General features: G+C 41.5%; 1 protein-coding gene across 1 annotated transcript in view; it reads right to left on the bottom strand.

Moving 5' to 3' along the window:
* Positions 1–4,473: 4,473 nt before the first annotated feature.
* Positions 4,474–18,090, bottom strand: part of scai (suppressor of cancer cell invasion) — a gene marked incomplete at its 3' end in the record, with an annotated part of 37,904 nt that continues 24,287 nt past the window's right edge. The window contains exons 12-17 of the mRNA XM_080046795.1: positions 16,191–16,290; positions 15,951–16,032; positions 14,088–14,160; positions 13,333–13,506; positions 12,861–12,961; positions 4,474–4,620 (exon numbers count right to left, since the gene is read on the bottom strand). Coding sequence (XP_079902921.1) covers positions 4,474–4,620; positions 12,861–12,961; positions 13,333–13,506; positions 14,088–14,160; positions 15,951–16,032; positions 16,191–16,290 — 677 coding nt within the window. The remainder of the gene's footprint in view (positions 4,621–12,860; positions 12,962–13,332; positions 13,507–14,087; positions 14,161–15,950; positions 16,033–16,190; positions 16,291–18,090) is intronic.

The raw sequence follows: 18,090 nt of genomic DNA, 5'->3' as shown, positions 1-18,090 counted from the left end.
TTTGCGCCACATTAGCTCTTTTCCATGGATTTTGAGTTCAGGTAAAACACACCGTAGAATAACATGTTAAAACATAGAAACATGAGTTTTTGACATACATAACGTGTCAACATGCAATACTTGACAATTTTAAATGAAAACATTTATTTCACTTCTTCTTCTTCTGTCCTGACTGATGTCTGTAACGTGTGTTCTTATTGTTGTCCGTAATATTCCTTTTGCAAAGTCAAAGCAGCATGTTTTTAGAGCACCGCTGGAGATAAAACACAAGGATTTCTGATTATTTCACCCATGTAAAGTGTTATTGTTATTGCTGCCTTGTCAACACTTGACATATTTCAGGCAGAAGCTGTTTAAAAAAGTGTCAGCAGATGAAAAGGTCCCATAGGAAAGTGTTTGAAATCTCTACAGGCTCACACAACCTTGACTGTAAAAAAAATAAAAAATAAAATAAAAAATGGCTGGCATGAAGAACAATCACAAAAGGAGGATTTTCTTTCTTTTTTTCCCCCTAAAAAGCACAACAAACAAGATCATAACAATATCAAACGTTATAAAGTGCAAGCCTACAATATCTTAAATCGTCATAACTGTCAACACAAGGGGGATGTGAAATATCACAATGAAAAAAGTTGGAATGTAACATTGTTAGAAAAAAACAGCCAAAAAAAACAAACTGGCCCCTGTGAACAATTTTAGCTCCTTCGATTTCAACTGACTTACTAAATACAGAACAAAACACATCATCTGTGCCATAACATTGCCTTCACATTATCTGTACACACATACTCTAACACTTCAATAAATATAACACAGACTAAAAAATAGTGCTCTTCTCATCATTTTCTGTCAATCCAGCAGCCGGCTTGCTACTTCCAACATGGATGCATTTATTGGAACACTTTGGTCGAGGGGCAGTTTTAACTGTCAGCTGGTTTCACTATGAGCATCGCTTCACTGGCTCCGTGCATCACTCCCTCTGCCTCAAAGAAATCCCCGCTATCAACACCTGATACACATTTCACACTATACACCACCTTCCAAACCGTCTTAACCAAAATACAAAAGGCCTGAAGCTTTCGCATGCTACGCCGGGTAAAGCTGGATAATCGAATTCTTCCGCTGATAAAAGTAGTCCCCCAATGAATGCACTCCAGCACTGTGACCAGCTGTTTGAGGAAGTTACTGATTTGTTTTAACTAAGCTACGTATACATTATTTTGAAGATTGAAGTGCTCACTTATAATAATATAGAAATTAGAATATAGCAACATTCCGTGGAATATCTTGTGTGCACTAATATTTCGGACTAAAATGGCACTAAAGTCATCCAGAAAAATGAGTGTTCATCATCTAAGGACCACAAAGTTTTTGGTTTGGTTTAGGTTTGGAGATATAAGTAAACCAAATGTTGATGGGTAAAATAACTTTAAGGCATCAAACGTTGATGAGATTGAAATATCCTTCTTAGGTTCAAAGCTACTGGGACAAACATGCATTTTACAATGATAACTAGTTAGAAACACTGTGGAACAATGTAGTCTCTGCATGGGGGATTTCATTCTGGCACTGATGTGCTCATGCTACTGAAGAACTAAAGTCAAACATAAAGAATAGATGGAGGTCAATGCAAGATTCTGGAAGTGCCAGCACAGAAAGCCTTTCATGCATTTTAAAAGTTGAGCTCAACTTTCTGTAATCCGACACATGTGTGATTCACTGCCAAATGAACATTTGATAGATTTTTTTGAGAGCGATCTGAAACTGGAGACAGAAATGACTGGGAGAGAGAGAGGGAGGAATGATTTCTATTAAGGTCCTGGGCCACATTAGAGTCCAAAGCTTTACTTCATTCACAGTGGCCTTAAACCAGACATTCAGCTGTTCTTAAAGGAATAGTTCAACGTTTTACAACTATTTTAGTCTCCGTCTCAAGAAAAGGTGACAGAAACCGTTCCTGTAACTGTGCGTGGATTTTTGTTATAGAAATGGGCTAAAGGTCTCTCACTCTGGTTAGCTTAGCTCAAACACTGGTAGTCAAGGGGAGCAGGTCAAAAGATAAACTTTACAACATCACTAACTACGTGACCATCACAGGCACTTCCTGGATTCCTTCCAGTATGTATATTGTTTATAAATGAGCTAAGCTAACCTGGATGAGAGACCTTTAGCCCAGTTCTATAACAAAAATGCACGCACAGTTACAGGAACGGTTTCTGTCGCCGTTTCCTGAGCCGGAGAGTGAGACAAAAAGCTAAACAAATTAAAATGTTGAACTATTGCTTTAACAGGATCAGTTCAGATACTAACATTTGATCCTCTTCATTCCCCGGGTGACCCCCACTCAACAGAAAAGCTCATCTAAAGTCATTTATTCTCTCAAGAGTTCTTGCTTGCAACCAAATAACAACCATGGCGGAGTATTTGAAGCAGTGCCTAAAGCTGCAGTTCCTATTTTAACCACTAGATGATGGCTACAAAAATGATCACACTGTTTCTAAGATGTCTTCAGCTGCCAATACAAACTAGTTCTGTCAAGCATAGCACTTCACCAAAGTCAATCAAACAGCTGCCAAATGCAATATGTGTGGGAGGTTACTCGCTACAGGGAGGGGGGGGAGGTTCCATTCTCATGTTAAAGAAAGAATTTAAGAAGGACGAGTACTCGGCTTATATTCAGCTGTATTCTGTGACACAGTTTCACCTTCAGGTTGACGATAAGAACATTGTGTGCATGCAGAATATTATGCCATTTATTCCCTATATATTTACTGAATGACTAAGCATGAATTATGTCACTTTCACTGTGTTGGTTCTTCTTCATTTTGGCATCATTTTGGCTTTTTAAAAACAAGAAACTTGTGAAAGAAATATATCCACAATGGGTCATGGTCTCAACAGGTGTCAATAGTTACACAGTTGTGTGCTGCTTGCTCCACCTTCCTTAGCTCCACCCAATGCCTCCTCCCTTTTCACTACGTTAGTAAAGTGCCAAAGAGGCAAAGGCAGCGTCTGTAAGCTTGAAGCATCTAGTGTATCAAGGCAGAAAAAAGAGAAATCCATCACAAAATGAACATGACTGCATTTCATGAAGGAGGAAAATGGCCTGTAGTCTGTATAGAAGTGAGCCAATGTTCCATCCAACCTAAACAACATGATAAGCCTGCCCATCGTTAAGGTTACGCAGGTGTTTTGGCTAGTCGTCGTAAGTAACAAACAGATTGGTGCATGTTGTCAGTGGAAATATTATCATCTCCTCCTGTTCTCAAACTGGATTGTCTTCATTTGTTGACTCCATTACAGAATGTACAGACCCATGCAACACATGCACTGGACTCCATTTTACTTTCCCGACATCGTGCCATTTTTTTTTTTTTTAAATCGACAAGCTTTTTCAAAAAAATAAAAAATAAATAAAATTGAGGCTGAGGCCATTTTTCTTTGTCAAAACAAAAAAACATACATTTCTTTTGCCTTTTTTTGCATGCAAATACAGCACAGTGATATGGAATAAGGAATAAACTGTCACTTTCAAAAAAGGAGCAAGGTCCAAATATAAAGGTATTGTTATGGATTGCTGGTTAATGACTTGGAGTGAGTGTGATTTTTCTTTTAACAGCGCGCAACAGAAATATGAACCCCATGCACCTCAGCCTGCTACACGCTAAGATGCTACAGAGCTAGCACTGTTTGGCAAATACAAAAAGGTTACATCAGGAACGGTAAATTACACTTTTTGGTGAAATCTTTCAAATTCCACAACCTATAGTGTGCGAATAATGTGCTCAAATTAATATCTAGTGATACAGTGAAGGCTTTTTCAGCACCGTGTATCTCTCTCAGCCTCGCCCTGCTTTACCTGCATGCACACATAGATAAAGCCACACACACAAGGCTTCCATTCCCTATACAACCTTCACGCTAATTGACAATGATAAAATATTAGTTCAAAAATCACGAAAAAACCAAGATGGTCATTTTTCTTTACAATGATCTGTGAGATGAAGATTAAAAAGGTAGAGGCTGCACGTTTGGAACCCTATATTTGCATGTGGAATGGTGAGTAAAAAAGTGAATTGCAGCCTCTTACATTTTTGTTCTGTTCTTTTACTCTTATGTATCACATGATGCTTCTATTTTACAAGGCAAGGCGCAGAGACTCAAAATGGGGGAATTTACACTATTTTAAACTCGCTGGCTTATCTATGTGACCAGTGTTAATGTGGAACTACATTTTTGCTTCCACAAATAACGTGTATGTGCTGAATCAGTTTTTTCATTACCTGTAAAAAATGTAAAAAATAAAAAGTTTGAGTGAGTGAGTGAGTGAGTGAGTGAGTGAGTGAGTGAGTGAGTGAGTGAGTGAGTGAGTGAGTGAGTGAGTGAGTGAGTGAGTGAGTGAGTGAGACAGCTGTGAGGGCTCTGGCAGTTGAGTCTGTATTTACACGTGTTGCCATCGTGTGAACACGTGAGTTAGTAGGCTTCCAGTGAATCATCCCAAAAAAGGCTCTGCACGTCCAGCATGGTGGCCAGCTCCAGCACATGCTTCTGCAGAAGGCTGCTCTCCACTGTGTCCTGTTTGGGCAGCTCAGGGTACGACTGGGGGAAGCTCCGGGACTCCTAGAAACACACGCCACACATGTCACAACAAACACACTCTGAAACACTGTTAACAAGCATAAAAAGGCTTTGTCATTACCATTCATGAACTATTTAGTGTTTCACTGTCAAGGAAACACTACCACACTATGCCTTTGACGTTCCTAAGAGAAGACTTCTCTCCCAATTTCCAAGGGGAGGAGCCTGTTCAATAAATGCCTGGGCCAATCAGGAGCCGAGTTTGGACATAACGTCCGTCCCTTACAGTGGAAGGCAGCTTTTGATTGGTTCATGTAGTCGTCAATATAGCCGCGTGGGACCAGCCATATCTCACAAGCTTATTTCGTTGATCCATGTTAAGGTCAACGACTGCATGAACGGACAGAAAGTTGGGGGGGAGGGTGCGGTCTGACTTGAGGCTATTTTAATGACTACATGAACCAATCAGGGACTGCACTCCATGAACAGTATTGGGCTATATTAACATCTAAGATGAACTTCAACAGAGAAAGTCCACACTGACCCTCACTGTAAAGGTTACATCATTATGAACGTCCGGTTCAGCATGTGAAGAAGAAGGACGTGTTGCGCCGGGGCTCCCAAGCGTTCACTGCTTTTTTATATATCATAGCACCACACACTACTCGAAAGACGTTTTTTTGCTTGGTTATTGCGACCACTGACTGTTTGGTGATGATGGGCTGCAGCAGGCAGAAGGACAAAGGGCAGAATTCGCCGGAGAAAGAGGCAGCCACGATGTCGGGCTGTCATGGCGGAGTCGACTCCCTGCCGCCGGACCTCGACAAGCTCCGCGCTGTGCTGCTATCCGACCTAACAACAACCCTTACTACAACCATGAAAATGGTAGTGAGTGAAGACCTGAGGCCCATTTCTGCTGCACTAGAAATGGGCCTGTTTACTGTTATAAACCACACTGACTGTTTTAGTGTTGAACGTTAATAGGGTTTCCCAGCTGAGTTGCGTGTGTTTTTCTTTTTTTCCTCTCTCTCTTGTTTGTTACACATCGTTTTGTGGATTATCGTTATCCGGCCCCATCCAGTCGCCCAGAGTTTAATTTGTTTTAAATCAATTTATTTTATTATATAGGCATAGTTATTTTAAAACTAATATACATCCAGAATAAGATATCCCTTGCAGGCTACGCCGAATACTGATCCTCTGTGCGTTCCGTGCCTCCCTTTTTTTCTCTCTCTCTCTATTCTTCTCTTTTTTGTCAGGCTCTCTTATTGGCTGGATATGCTAGGCTAACAGTGCTTAAATATGTGACTTTTTTTCAATTGTGGTGTTCATTTGTGTTTTATATGCACCCACGGTGCTCTGTTTGAACGCTTGGAGCCTCTCTGCAAGAAAAGAGGATTGCGTTCTTTTTTTCTGTCGAGATGCAACGGAAGTTTAAAGCTGTATTCAACCTGCCGTCTTCATCGTTTGGGGATGAGGACATTGGGTTTGGGGGGTGGGGGGAGGGTTATCCTTGGTGTTATTTTATCTTGTTTACATCTATATGCAATGTATGTTTTTATCATCTTTCTATGCTTGGTCTATTCATATCACTGTATTATCTTGTAGGTCACTGTCTACACACTTACCCTAATGATGTCTAATAACTCAGTAAACTCTATTAGGTTTCTGTCATGGAATGTCAAAGGCTTGGGTCATCCGATTAAAAGATCCAGAGTTTTGTCACACCTTAAACATTTAAAAACGGATATAGCTTTCATACAGGAGACGCATATGCGCAATACTGATCATGTCAGATTGCGCAAATCTTGGGTAAGCCAAGTCTTCCACTCTACCTTTAACTCAAAGGCTAGGGGTGTGGCTATATTGATCCATAAGAGAACACAATTCATTCCCACTAGCTCGATCTCAGACCCCAATGGAAGTTATTTGATTGTAACAGGTACCATACAGCAGACACCTGTTTTACTGGCCAACGTGTATGCTCCTACCTTTGATGATGCTGGCTTTGCGAACAGATTACTTAGCAGCCTCCCAGCTTTAAATACACATCGATTAATTTTTGGTGGTGATTTGAACTTCGTTATTAACCCTGAATTAGATCGCTCCAGCCCCAGACTAGCTCATCCCTCTTCCATGTCAAGGGCATTTGCAGACTTTATGTTACAAAACGGATGCGCTGATCCATGGAGGTTTCGTAATCCACATGCAAAATAATTTTCTTTTTTTTCACCGGTACATCACTCCTATTCTAGAATTGATTATTTTTTTGTGGACGCTAGTCTCCTTCCTAATGTGGTTTCCACTGAATATTTGGCGATAGTTATAAGCGACCACTCCCCTTTGGTTCTTGACATGCTATTAACATCTCATCCAAGACCCTGTCCTTTGTGGAGACTGGACTCTCTGCTTCTCTCTAACCAGGGTTTCTGTGATTATGTTTCCTCCTCTATTGACGAGTTTGTTTCTATTAACAAAGATGATTCTACCGCTTACTCTCTACTATGGGAGTCTCTAAAGGCATACCTTAGAGGTCAAATTATAGCTTACTCTGCCAATTTAACTAAATTGTATAAAGCTGATCGGACTCGACTCACGGACCTAATCCTCAATTTAGATCACCAATATGCCAGTAACCCTAGTCCTGAACTGTTCAAGGAGCGCTTGGGTCTGCAGGCCGAATTTGATTTGCTTACCACTAGGCAGGCAGAACGCATGCTTTTGCAATCTCGCAGTAATTACTATGAACATGGCGATAAGGGTGGTCGTTTGCTCGCCCATCAGCTAAAGCGCCAACTTCCTCACATCTCATTACTCAAATTAAGGACCCACTCTGTTCTCTCCTGTCTGCCCCTTCTGATATTAATGCAACATTCAAAACATTTTATTCAGCTCTTTACCAATCGGACTCGCAATCCGACAACAACACCATGGACCGATTTTTTAATAATCTCAATGTACCCACTATTGACCCTGCAATTGGACACAACCTAGATTCGCCATGGTGCTACAGGAAATAGTTGATGCAATAAGTTCAATGCAAAGTAACAAAGCCCCTGGCCCTGATGGCTATCCCACAGAGTTATTTAAGAAATGTACTAGCAAACTAGCCCCACTTCTTCTAGCTGTATATAGTGAGTCAATCGAACGGGGTACACTACCACCTACCCTGACCCAATCTCTCTCCTACTAAAGAAGGATAAAGACCCTACTTGTTACGGGTCCTACAGGCCTTTATCTCTCCTCAATGTTGATGTCAAGGTCTTAGCGAAGGTTCTAGCAACTCGTCTCGAGGCAGTTTTGCCGGATATCGTCTCGAAGGAGCAGACAGGATTCATTAAAGGGCGTCATTCTTTCTTCAACATCAGAACATTAATGAACATAATTTATTCGACCCCAACCTCTAAAAGTCCTTAAGTTGTAATATCACTGGATCCCGAAAAGGCCTTTGATCGAGTAGAATGGCTGTATTTATTTACTGCTCTTAAAAAAATTTGGTTTTGGTGACCGCTTTAGCTCATGGATTCGTCTTTTCTATACTCTGATTATTTTCCACTATCACGCGGGACCCGACAGGGCTGCCCCTTAAGTCCGCTTTTATTTGCCCTAGCTATCGAGCCCCTATCCATAGCCCTACTTCAGGGAATCTATCGCGAGGGAATCAAACATTGTGTGTCATTATATGCGGATGACCTCTTGCTCTATGTCGCAAATCCTGCCACGGCTATTCCGTTTGTTATCTCTATTCTTAATGAATTTGGCTCTTTTTTCGGGTATAAGCTTAATCTGCAGAAAAGTGAGTGTTTCCCTCTTAACATCCCCCCCTCTGACCTCCAGCAGTTAAATTTGCCATTTAGTGTTAGTCGCTCAGTGTTAAAATATTTAGGGGGCAATATCACTCCGTCCATCTCAGCTCTTCTGGCTGCAAATTTCACTCCCCTACTTAACCAGACTAAAGACTTATTCCAATCCATTCCAATATTTTTACCAAAATCCTTCTTTCAATCCTTGAATAAGCTTATTACATCATTCATCTGGGAAGGAAAACACCCAAGAATTAGTAGGAACGTACTAGAAATGAGTACATTTGGAGGGGGCCTTGCCCTGCCAAACTTTATGTACTACTACTGGTCAGCTAATATTCAAAAGCTGTTGTTTTGGTTCCATGCTGTTAACACCTCTTGGGGGTCCATTGAATCAAAGTCTTGTTTGTCAACATCTCTCTCGGCGCTGCTGTGTTCCCCTCTTCCAACTGTCCCGTCTAAGCACACCAAAAACCCAATTGTGTTGGCTTCCCTTAAGATCTGGTATCAGTTCCGGTGCCATTTCAAATTCTCATCCTTGTCTATACTTGCTCCCATAGTTGGTAACCACCTATTTCCCCTGCTTTAGATGCATCATTTTCTCTGTGGAAAGCAAAAGGCATTAATTGCCTCTTGGATTTATATGAAAGTGGAGTTTTTTCCAGCTTTACAGATCTTGTTAAAACATTTGGTTTGCCACGTTCACATTTCTTTCGTTACTTACAAATAAGACACTTCATTTGCACGCAGTATCCTTCATTTCCCTCACCACCCACTTTGCCCTGGCAGGAATTACTTAAATTAAGTCCCAATCAGAAAGCTCTTATATCCCGGGTATATGTCGCTCAATAACAAACCTGTGCTCAAAGCTAAGGTTGCATGGGAAAAAATAATTAAATGTGGATTTCACAGATGACTGGTGGGTTAAGGCAATCAATAGAATAATAATAATAATAATAATACATTTTATTTATATAGCGCTCTTCTCTCACTCAGAGCGCTTTACAAAAACAAAACAATAAACAAACAAAAAGAACATGTAGAGTTGGGTTGGTGGGTGAACTAGGGTTAGGCAGAGGAGAAGAGATGGGTCTTGAGTTTGGACTGGAAGATGGTGAGGGACTCAGAGTCACGGATATGTTGGGGCAGGCTGTTCCAGAGCATGGGAGCTGCCCTGGAGAAAGCTCTGTCACCAAAGCTGCAGAGTTTTGATGTGTGGGTGGAGAGGAGACTGGCTGAGGAGGATCTGAGGGCCCGAGGGGGTTGATAGGGGGAGAGGAGGTCAGTGAGATATGGGGGGGCCAGATGGTGGAGGGCTTTTAGGTGAGGACCAGGAGTTTGTAATCGATCCGGAATGAAATGGGGAGCCAGTGGAGCTTTTTGAGGACTGGGGTGATGTGGTTCCACGAGTTGGTGTGAGTGAAGAGACGGGCAGCTGCATTCTGGACACGTTGGAGTCTGTTGATGGAGGTGGTGCTGATGCCGGCGAGGAGTGAATTGCAATAGTCAAGGCGGGAGGAGATGAAGGCATGGATGAGTATTTCAGCAGCGTGGGGTGTTAGGGAGGATCTAATCTTTGCAATATTACGGAGGTGATAGAAGGAGGTTTTGACGGTGTGACGGATGTGGGGTTCAAGGGAGAGGGTGGGATCAAAAATTATGCCAAGATTGCGGGCCTGGGGGGAGGGGGAGACCATGGTGCCATCAATAGTGAGTGTAGGGGGGGTTGTAAGTTTGCTGAGGGTGGATTTGGAGCCAATTAGGAGGAGTTCACTTTTGTTGCTGTTGAGTTTGAGGAAGTTATTTTTCATCCAGAGTGTAAGGGAAGACAGGCAGGATTCAATGTGGGAGATGGGGGGGTTGTGGGGGGATTTTGACGAGAGCGGTTTCTGTGCTGTGGAGGGGGCGGAAGCCAGATTGGAGGGATTCAAAGAGGTTATTGGCGTGGAGATGGGATTGGAGTCGTTTGGTGACTATGCGTTCAAGGGTTTTGGAGAGGAAGGGGAGGTTGGAGATTGGGCGGTAGTTACAGAGGGAGGCGGGGTCGAGACCAGGTTTCTTGAGGGTGGGGGTGACAGCAGCAGATTTGAAAGCAGAGGGGACAATTCAATGGGACAGTGAGGAGTTAATGAGTTTAGTGAGGTAGGGGCAGAGAACGGGGAGGCAGGACTTGAGCAGGGGAGGGGGTCAAGGGAGCAGGTAGTAGGTTTGGAGGAGCTTATAAGCTTGGAGAGTGCAAGAGGGGTAACCAGGTCGAAGTGGGAGAGACGGCAATGGGGAGGAGGGGTTGGGAGGTCCAGCGAAATGGGTAGGGGAGGGGCCATTGAATGTGCAGGGGGTTCATGTACAGGGAAAAGTGAATGGTTGATGGTGGTGATTTTGTCAGCGAAAAACTGGAGGAATGAGTTGCAGAGATCTGGGGTGGAGGTGGAGAGGGTGCCGGTCCAGGGTTTGAGGAGGTTGCTCACTGTGGAGAAGAGGGTTCTGGGGTTTTGGCAGGGGTCAGAGAAGATGGCGGAGAGGTAGGCAGACTTGGCAGCGGTGAGGGCGTCTTTCTAGGTAGTGAGGTGGAGTTTGTAGGCTTGGTGGTGGACTGTGAGTGAAGTTTTTTTGGAGAGTCATTCGAGTTGGCAGCCGGTCTGTTTCAATTTGCGGAGTGCAGGTGTGAACCAGGGGGAAGAAGTATTAAAGGAGACAGTTTTGGTTTTTAGGGGGGCCAGGGTGTTGAGGGAGGAAGACAGGGTAGAATTAAGGTGGTTTGTAAGCTCATCAGGTGAGCTGAGGGTTGAGTCCAGGGGGAGGGTGGAGGAGAGTAGGTCACAGAGATGGTGGGATCAATGGATTTGAGGTTACGGAAGGTGATTTCTCTGAGGGGGTGGGGGTGGGGGAGAGGATGGTGAACAGTATAAGTTTGTGATCAGAGAGGGGAAAGGGGCATGGGTGGAGGTTGAGTATAGGGAGATTGATGGTGCAGACAAGGTCGAATGAGGAAGAATGAGCTCAACATCATCCTGTGCTCGCCTTGGGCTCATACAGTTTAAGGTATTCCATAGAACCCACTTCTCTAAAGCCAAATTGGCAGAAATATACCCTGACGTAGATGATAGCTGCAACCGGTGTGGCTTGTATGACCACAGTCATATGTTTTTTCTCTGCCCAAGACTGAACAATTTTTGGTGTTCGGTCTTCTAAACATTATCTGACGTCCTGCAGCTAAACCTTCAACCATGTCCTTATATAGCCATTTTTGGGGTCCCCTTGGTGCCTTCTACTTACTCAAGAGCGCAGGCAGATGTTATTGCTTTCTCCTCTCTTCTAGCTCGGAGAAGAATACTTTTTGAGTGGAAATCTCAAAATCCTCCCCTCTCATCTTTCTGGTTGAGTGATGTTATGTTCTTTATCAAGCTAGAAAAGATTTCATTTTCGAAATCGGACCTGGCCCCAAGGTTTGACACTTGGCTGGGGGAACTGGTGGGCATCCTACATATAGAGAAGCTAAAATATGAGCTGTCCGGCAGCACGTGTGGGGCCCGGTGCTGCAGCACATCGGGGCCTGAAGTGTCTGACCCCCCTCAACACCACCTGCAGTGGACATGAGAGGTGTGCCCCAGTTGTGTTTATTTTTCTCTTTTTGTTTCTGTGTGTGTGTTTATAGCTTATTTCTTGATCATCTTGTCTTATTTGCTTATTTTGTTGCATTTCTTGTCTGTCTGTGTGAGGGTGGGGGTGTGGGTGGGGGTGGGGGTTGTGCATGTATTGTATGTGTCTACTTATTTTGTCTTTTTGTCTGTATAAAAAAAAATAATGTTTTATTTTTTTTTATACAGACAAAAAGACAAAATAAGTAGATAGCTCATTGTGATAGGTTCAATGTGATCTCGTAAAAAGTATTGTAGGGCGAGAAACTAAAACATAAAGGCTACAGCTGCTGCTGAAGTAGTAAATAGTAGAAGGAAAACATTTTTATAAAACGACCAACGCAATTACACAAAGGTAACACTGTGTACCGAGGTATAATTTGAGGACGATTTAAAAAGGTATCAAAAATTGGATACCGTCAAAGTGTATAGTCTGGTTTGTTAATATGTAAAATTGTATTTCTTTGTATATCTTTGTTTGACAAATGTATTACTGAAACCGCCCAAATAAATTCTCAACCTGTGGGAAACACTGTAGAGGATACTATCTATTTATACAAAAAAAGAAAAAAATCATTTAGGCTATTACTCTTATTAATAAAACTCATGTAACAGGTAAAGAAGGGCAACATTTTGATTTGAAGTGACAATCATCTGTAAAGACCAATAAATAAGCTTTGCCTCATCCAGTATTAGTACCAATGTGCATCAAGAGTGGGTGTTAGGTGGGACACACATCACCAGCCTGTAGACTAAACCTGCTCTTTATCGTGAATAAATGTATTAAATGATTTAAACAAACAGCCCCATCCTTAGGACAGCTCCAGCAGCAGTGACTCACCCTGAAGAGTTTGTGCAGTCTGAGAGCAGCTGAACAGAACACAAAGCGGATCAGCAGCAGCCGCAGGAACTCGTCACCAAAGAATTGTAAAAAGGCTTGATCTGAAGAGACGGGGGGAAACCAGCTGTAGATTAGTGGTGGTGAAAAAAATACATTCATGTAAAAATCACAATTTCACAAATTCTTCTGCTATTTCAAATTGATTCATAATCTGCCATTTTTTTTGGCCGATGCAGATCATTCTGAGATAGGCTATAATCAGCAAATTATATTCTCTGCAGGTCATTCTCCTCTCTACCCCATTTCATCTCTGTCTTATAATAAAGCAGAAAAGCCCCCCAAAAAATTATTTAAAATAAAATCATTTATAATATTTTTAAAGAAACGTCTACGATTATACACTGTAAATGGGCCACTCCACTCTACAAAACACAGTACAGCAGTCATGAGAGAATATATGGAGATGTTCTACCTATAGTCCTTGATCGAGTTATCATCTGCCCAATGTCATGGTAGACTTTGGATAGAAATTCTTGCGCCCTCTCCCACAGGCCTCGTCTCACATTGCTTAAGCCACACACAGAGGAGAACGCCAGCAGTGGGCTGTACAGGAACAGAGTGAAGAGACTCCCACGCTGAGACTGGTCTGAAAACACACACACAGGAATGTTAGGGAATATATGATGAGGTTTAAGAGGGGTTTTCCTAGTGATCTTAATTTACATGTTCTCTGTAGAGTCTCTGACCACTGTTAACTATATGGGGCCATCATGTTTTGATGTGTGTCCCAGTTGAGTTTGCTCTTGCTCACACACACACACACACACACACACACACACACACACACACACACACACACACACACACACACACACACACACACACACACACACACACACACACACACACACACACACACACACACACACACACACACACACACACACACACACACACACACACACACACACACACACACACACACACACACACACACACACACACACACACACACGAGAAAAGTTAAGTTTCTTTTAAAAGGTTTGCCTAGAAAAATGTGAGCACAACATTTGGTTACATTAGGTGAACACCTAAATAACCAAGTTTATGATAAACATAATAACATATTTATAAAAAGGTTTCATATTATTATTATTTGTTGACAGTTAAGAAAAATGGAATATCATCAAACTTCTGCTTTAATGTATAAATGTGAATGACACACACCTTGTACACTCTTGGGATATGCAGTAGGTGATAGTAGGCACACCAGAGGCTGGCCAAACAGATTTGTGAAATTCTATTAGGATGAACAAAAGACAGAGCAAGTCATTAATTATAACAATGTACATTCAATGTGACAATACCATTTGAACGCCTACTAACTTTTTTTAAAACATTTTGGCACCCTCACTGCATCCCGGGACAATTTTTGGTCATATTGTTGTTTTCATTTTACAACTGCTGAGGCTGTGTTCATGCAAATTAATTCATATTTGGTGAAGGCTTATGTTTTCTGACCAATTAATGAATTTTGACCTCAGTTCAAATATCAACCCTATAATGCACTGTATATTCATTTTAGTCACACTCACCCTTCTTCGCCCATTTTTGGTCACATTGACTTCCAATATAACAACACTTTTTAGACCCTGCTGCCAATAGATGATAGAAACAAGAATGTATTTATTGTTTTGCTTCCTTGCACTAATGACTTGAAATGTTTCATTTTTTGTGTTTTTATTAGTTGCATCCATTTTCTCACATGCCATTGGTTTCAAATACAGGCTGAGATTTAATATTGCACTCCTCTGCTACTTAGGCCGCTATAGGCAAAATGAATAAATTATTTCAGCTAAAATACTCCCTAGTGATGGCACAGTGTAGTGTACATGTGTGTTTCGACAAATAAGTGTGTGTGTGTGTGTGTGTGTGTGTGTGTGTGTGTGTGTGTATCCAAACAGAAAAACAGCTCAATGCTTTTAATTCATTTTTCTGTCATTCATGTATAGCAACGGCAATTTAAATGGTTAAAATCATTAAAATGAAGATGAGTATGTTTTCTGAAGGAATAACTGAAGTTGAAAAATACATTCATTACATTTTTTTTTTCAAATGTATTCATATTCTTTTTATATTGATAGCAATATTAAGGGACCATACATGTGACGAAGGAGGATATTAAGGTGGTACATTTTTTAATCTTAAAACTACAAAAAAAAGCATTAAAATCAATATTATTGCTATTTCAATATAATCCATTTTTTGTGTTTTTTCATTTTGAAAAAAACAGTGACTTCATGTAAAGCCAGCTGATGTTAAAAGGGTTGAAATCATTCAAATTAAGAAGCTTTTTTTTTCCTCGATAGGAAGGACTGAAGTTGAAAAAGAAATTCATTACAAAAAAAATATTTTAAAATGTTTTCATATTATATTTATATTGATTGCAATCCTTAGGGACCATAATGTGACGAAGGAGGCCGAGTGTGATTTTTTTTAAAGGATGCCCTGAAGGTTAAAAGTATCCCGTATTTATCTATTAGTACTTCCTGTTTACAAGGTCCCTATCAGACAGATCTTGTGCCGGGATATAAAGTACCAGCTCCAACTACTGACTGTGTTGGTGAGCAAGCCAACTCCAATACCATCCTGAATGCCTGTTGTTTTCACAGCACCAGCACCTGTGCCTTTCACCTCACACACTCCCTGCGTTCCAATCCCCATACTTCCCTACTATTTAATATGCACGTCAATTGTAGTATGCTGAAAATACATAAATGCCCCATTAACAACAATGGCATTTTGGAGTATTGGTCTTAATTCTTGACGTAATGAAAAAAAAATCTTCCTTATCTGATTTATTTTTCCCTCCTGTGGCCCTAAAACTCTTCTGTACTTTAGTATGTAGTGTAGTAAAAAGAAAGAGTATGTGATTTGGAGCGCAGGGAGTATCTTTGGCTCACATCTACTCTCACCACTCCCCCTCCCCAACTGTCCCCTCACAGTTTAAAACATGTAATACTATATAGATGTTTTTTTGTTGTTTTTTTGCTGTGTGGGGTTGGGGGTGGGGGTGGGGGTGTTGCGTACCTTATAGGCTGTGCTGTTTGAAGAATCAACAATGACAAAAAGTGGTTTCCGGGTAAAAGGGAATAAGTCTCCTGGATGAAGGCTGCAACGTCACAAATGAGGTAACATGTTAGTACATTTCTATTGTGAGACTCTGCACTGCTGAAGATGGATAGAGGGTTTGTTGGTGTTTTTTTTAATGTCAGGTTGCTTTTTCCTATAAAATGTTCCAATGAACATTTTGAAAAAAGTATCACTCACCAGTGCATTTCTTTCTGAGCCTGATTCTTCTTTTGCACCGTCTCTCCGTTCACCACGTCTCGATTTGTGTTTGTGAGAACTCCTCCAAAATCATACGGTCCTATGGGAAACGTTTAAGGCATGATTGCACTGCATTTATGAGTGCAACACACACACACACACAGGGTACCCCAAGTTAAATTGAAGACTTTTTAATGCCAGTTAAAATGAAAATTGAATGCCAACGTCAAGGCCATACTGTAAAAAGTAGGAAGGATATAATAGAAGTTCTGACACATTTCATGGTACTTTTAATAATGAAAATTTCTTATAAACTCACATTATATACTCAGATCGATATACTGTGAAAATAGCTTTGTGCAGAGTGTGTGTTTGTATATAACAACATTGAAAAGTGCTTTTTTTGTCACATAACGACCCCCTAAAGTATTTAAAAAGGCTAATATTACTAATACTAATGTACTAAGGCTAATACTTTTGAATGGCATTAAGACCCCGCTGGTACACTTGATACAATGATCCACCAGACATATATTGTGGACACTTGAATAAGCAGCAAATTCTTATTGAAACAACTTTGTGTACGTTAGTTCATTCCTGCAGCATAGGTCAAACATACTGAATATCTCACTAGCTTTAATAATAAGGATGGAGCCACTGGTATGCCTGGCTTCCACGGAGCAGAGCGGCTCGGTTTGGTGCGGCCTGCTTATTTTGGCTTTTCCATTGCCAAAAGTTGGGTAGGGTCCCAAAATAAGCGAGCTGAGCTGCTCTGAGCCGCTCTTATTTTCAGTACTCCTCCATTGGGGTGCTGGTCATCTGAAAGGGTGCCAAAACGGTGGTGGAGCTACACACTGCCGTCCGTTGATTGGTCGAAAGAATAATTTCCGCATTAAACCGCCGCGTGTATTCACCTCGGCAAGAGTGAAGAGAGTCTTGTGTTTAGCGAAACATGTCGGCGCAGCACTCTGTTTATTGTGTGGTGTTTTTCCTCTTCATTAAACCTGCAGTGTGTAGAATTTTGGGTTTTATTTCCTAGCAGATTTTGTAGAAAGTAATTATAATATCCATAAGTACATTTAATTTAGTGCATAATAGCTGAAATTTTTCTTTTGAATTATTATTTTTTCCCTTAGAAAGGGTCTCATATATGTCCATATTTCTGCATATTTTGGACCAAGGCCTAGTGCCGCCATCTTGAAAGTGTCATAGTTGGAATGTCATCAGGTGCATTGTTTAACATTTTTAATTGTTCTTGTCCTTGAAGGCCACTGTAGCTTCTGTTATTATTCGAAAGGGGTGGGGTTACCCAGGGAGCGTTGCATTCTAGAACGTTGTAGAACTTTCTTGATGATGTCATATTACACACTGCACCTTTAAGTTAATCAGTGGGCTACACTGTGTCCCTCTGTTATGATGTCACCATAGTCACAGATCTGTGGCGGCCAGCGCTGTTTCGCTCACTGTCTCTGTCGGCTTGCACTCAGCCAGTTAGGCGCTCCGACCCGACCTGCTCTACTCGTTGGAAACAAGGCAATAGATAAGATGACTATAAGGCCCACTTCCTTAGTGACTGAGTAAGTTAGTGACCTGCTTTGTGTTGGATTGAAGGTGGAGTCAGCTACTCTTGAGAAAACTTGACAAATTTTTTTTTTTCGTCAAATTCAGTAAAATATATCTCCTCACGATCCGCTGTCCGTCCATACGTGTTCATTAATAAAGGAAATCTGTGTAAGTGGTGGGCCTCCTTTGTTTACACAGTGGCCCTCATTTATCAACCGTGCGTAGACCAGAAAAGTGGGTGTACGCACATTTCCATGCAAACTTCTGCATTTGTCAATATGGACGTGAGCGTAGGGTACGCTCAAATCCCACGCCAGCTCTCAGCTCGTGTACGCAA

Source organism: Ammodytes marinus (genome assembly GCF_949987685.1).
Source record: "Ammodytes marinus genome assembly, chromosome: 18".
Taxonomy (NCBI): Eukaryota; Metazoa; Chordata; class Actinopteri; order Uranoscopiformes; family Ammodytidae; genus Ammodytes; species Ammodytes marinus.
The sequence above is the reverse complement of the archived record's forward strand: the minus strand, read 5'-3'. Positions and strand labels throughout refer to the sequence as shown.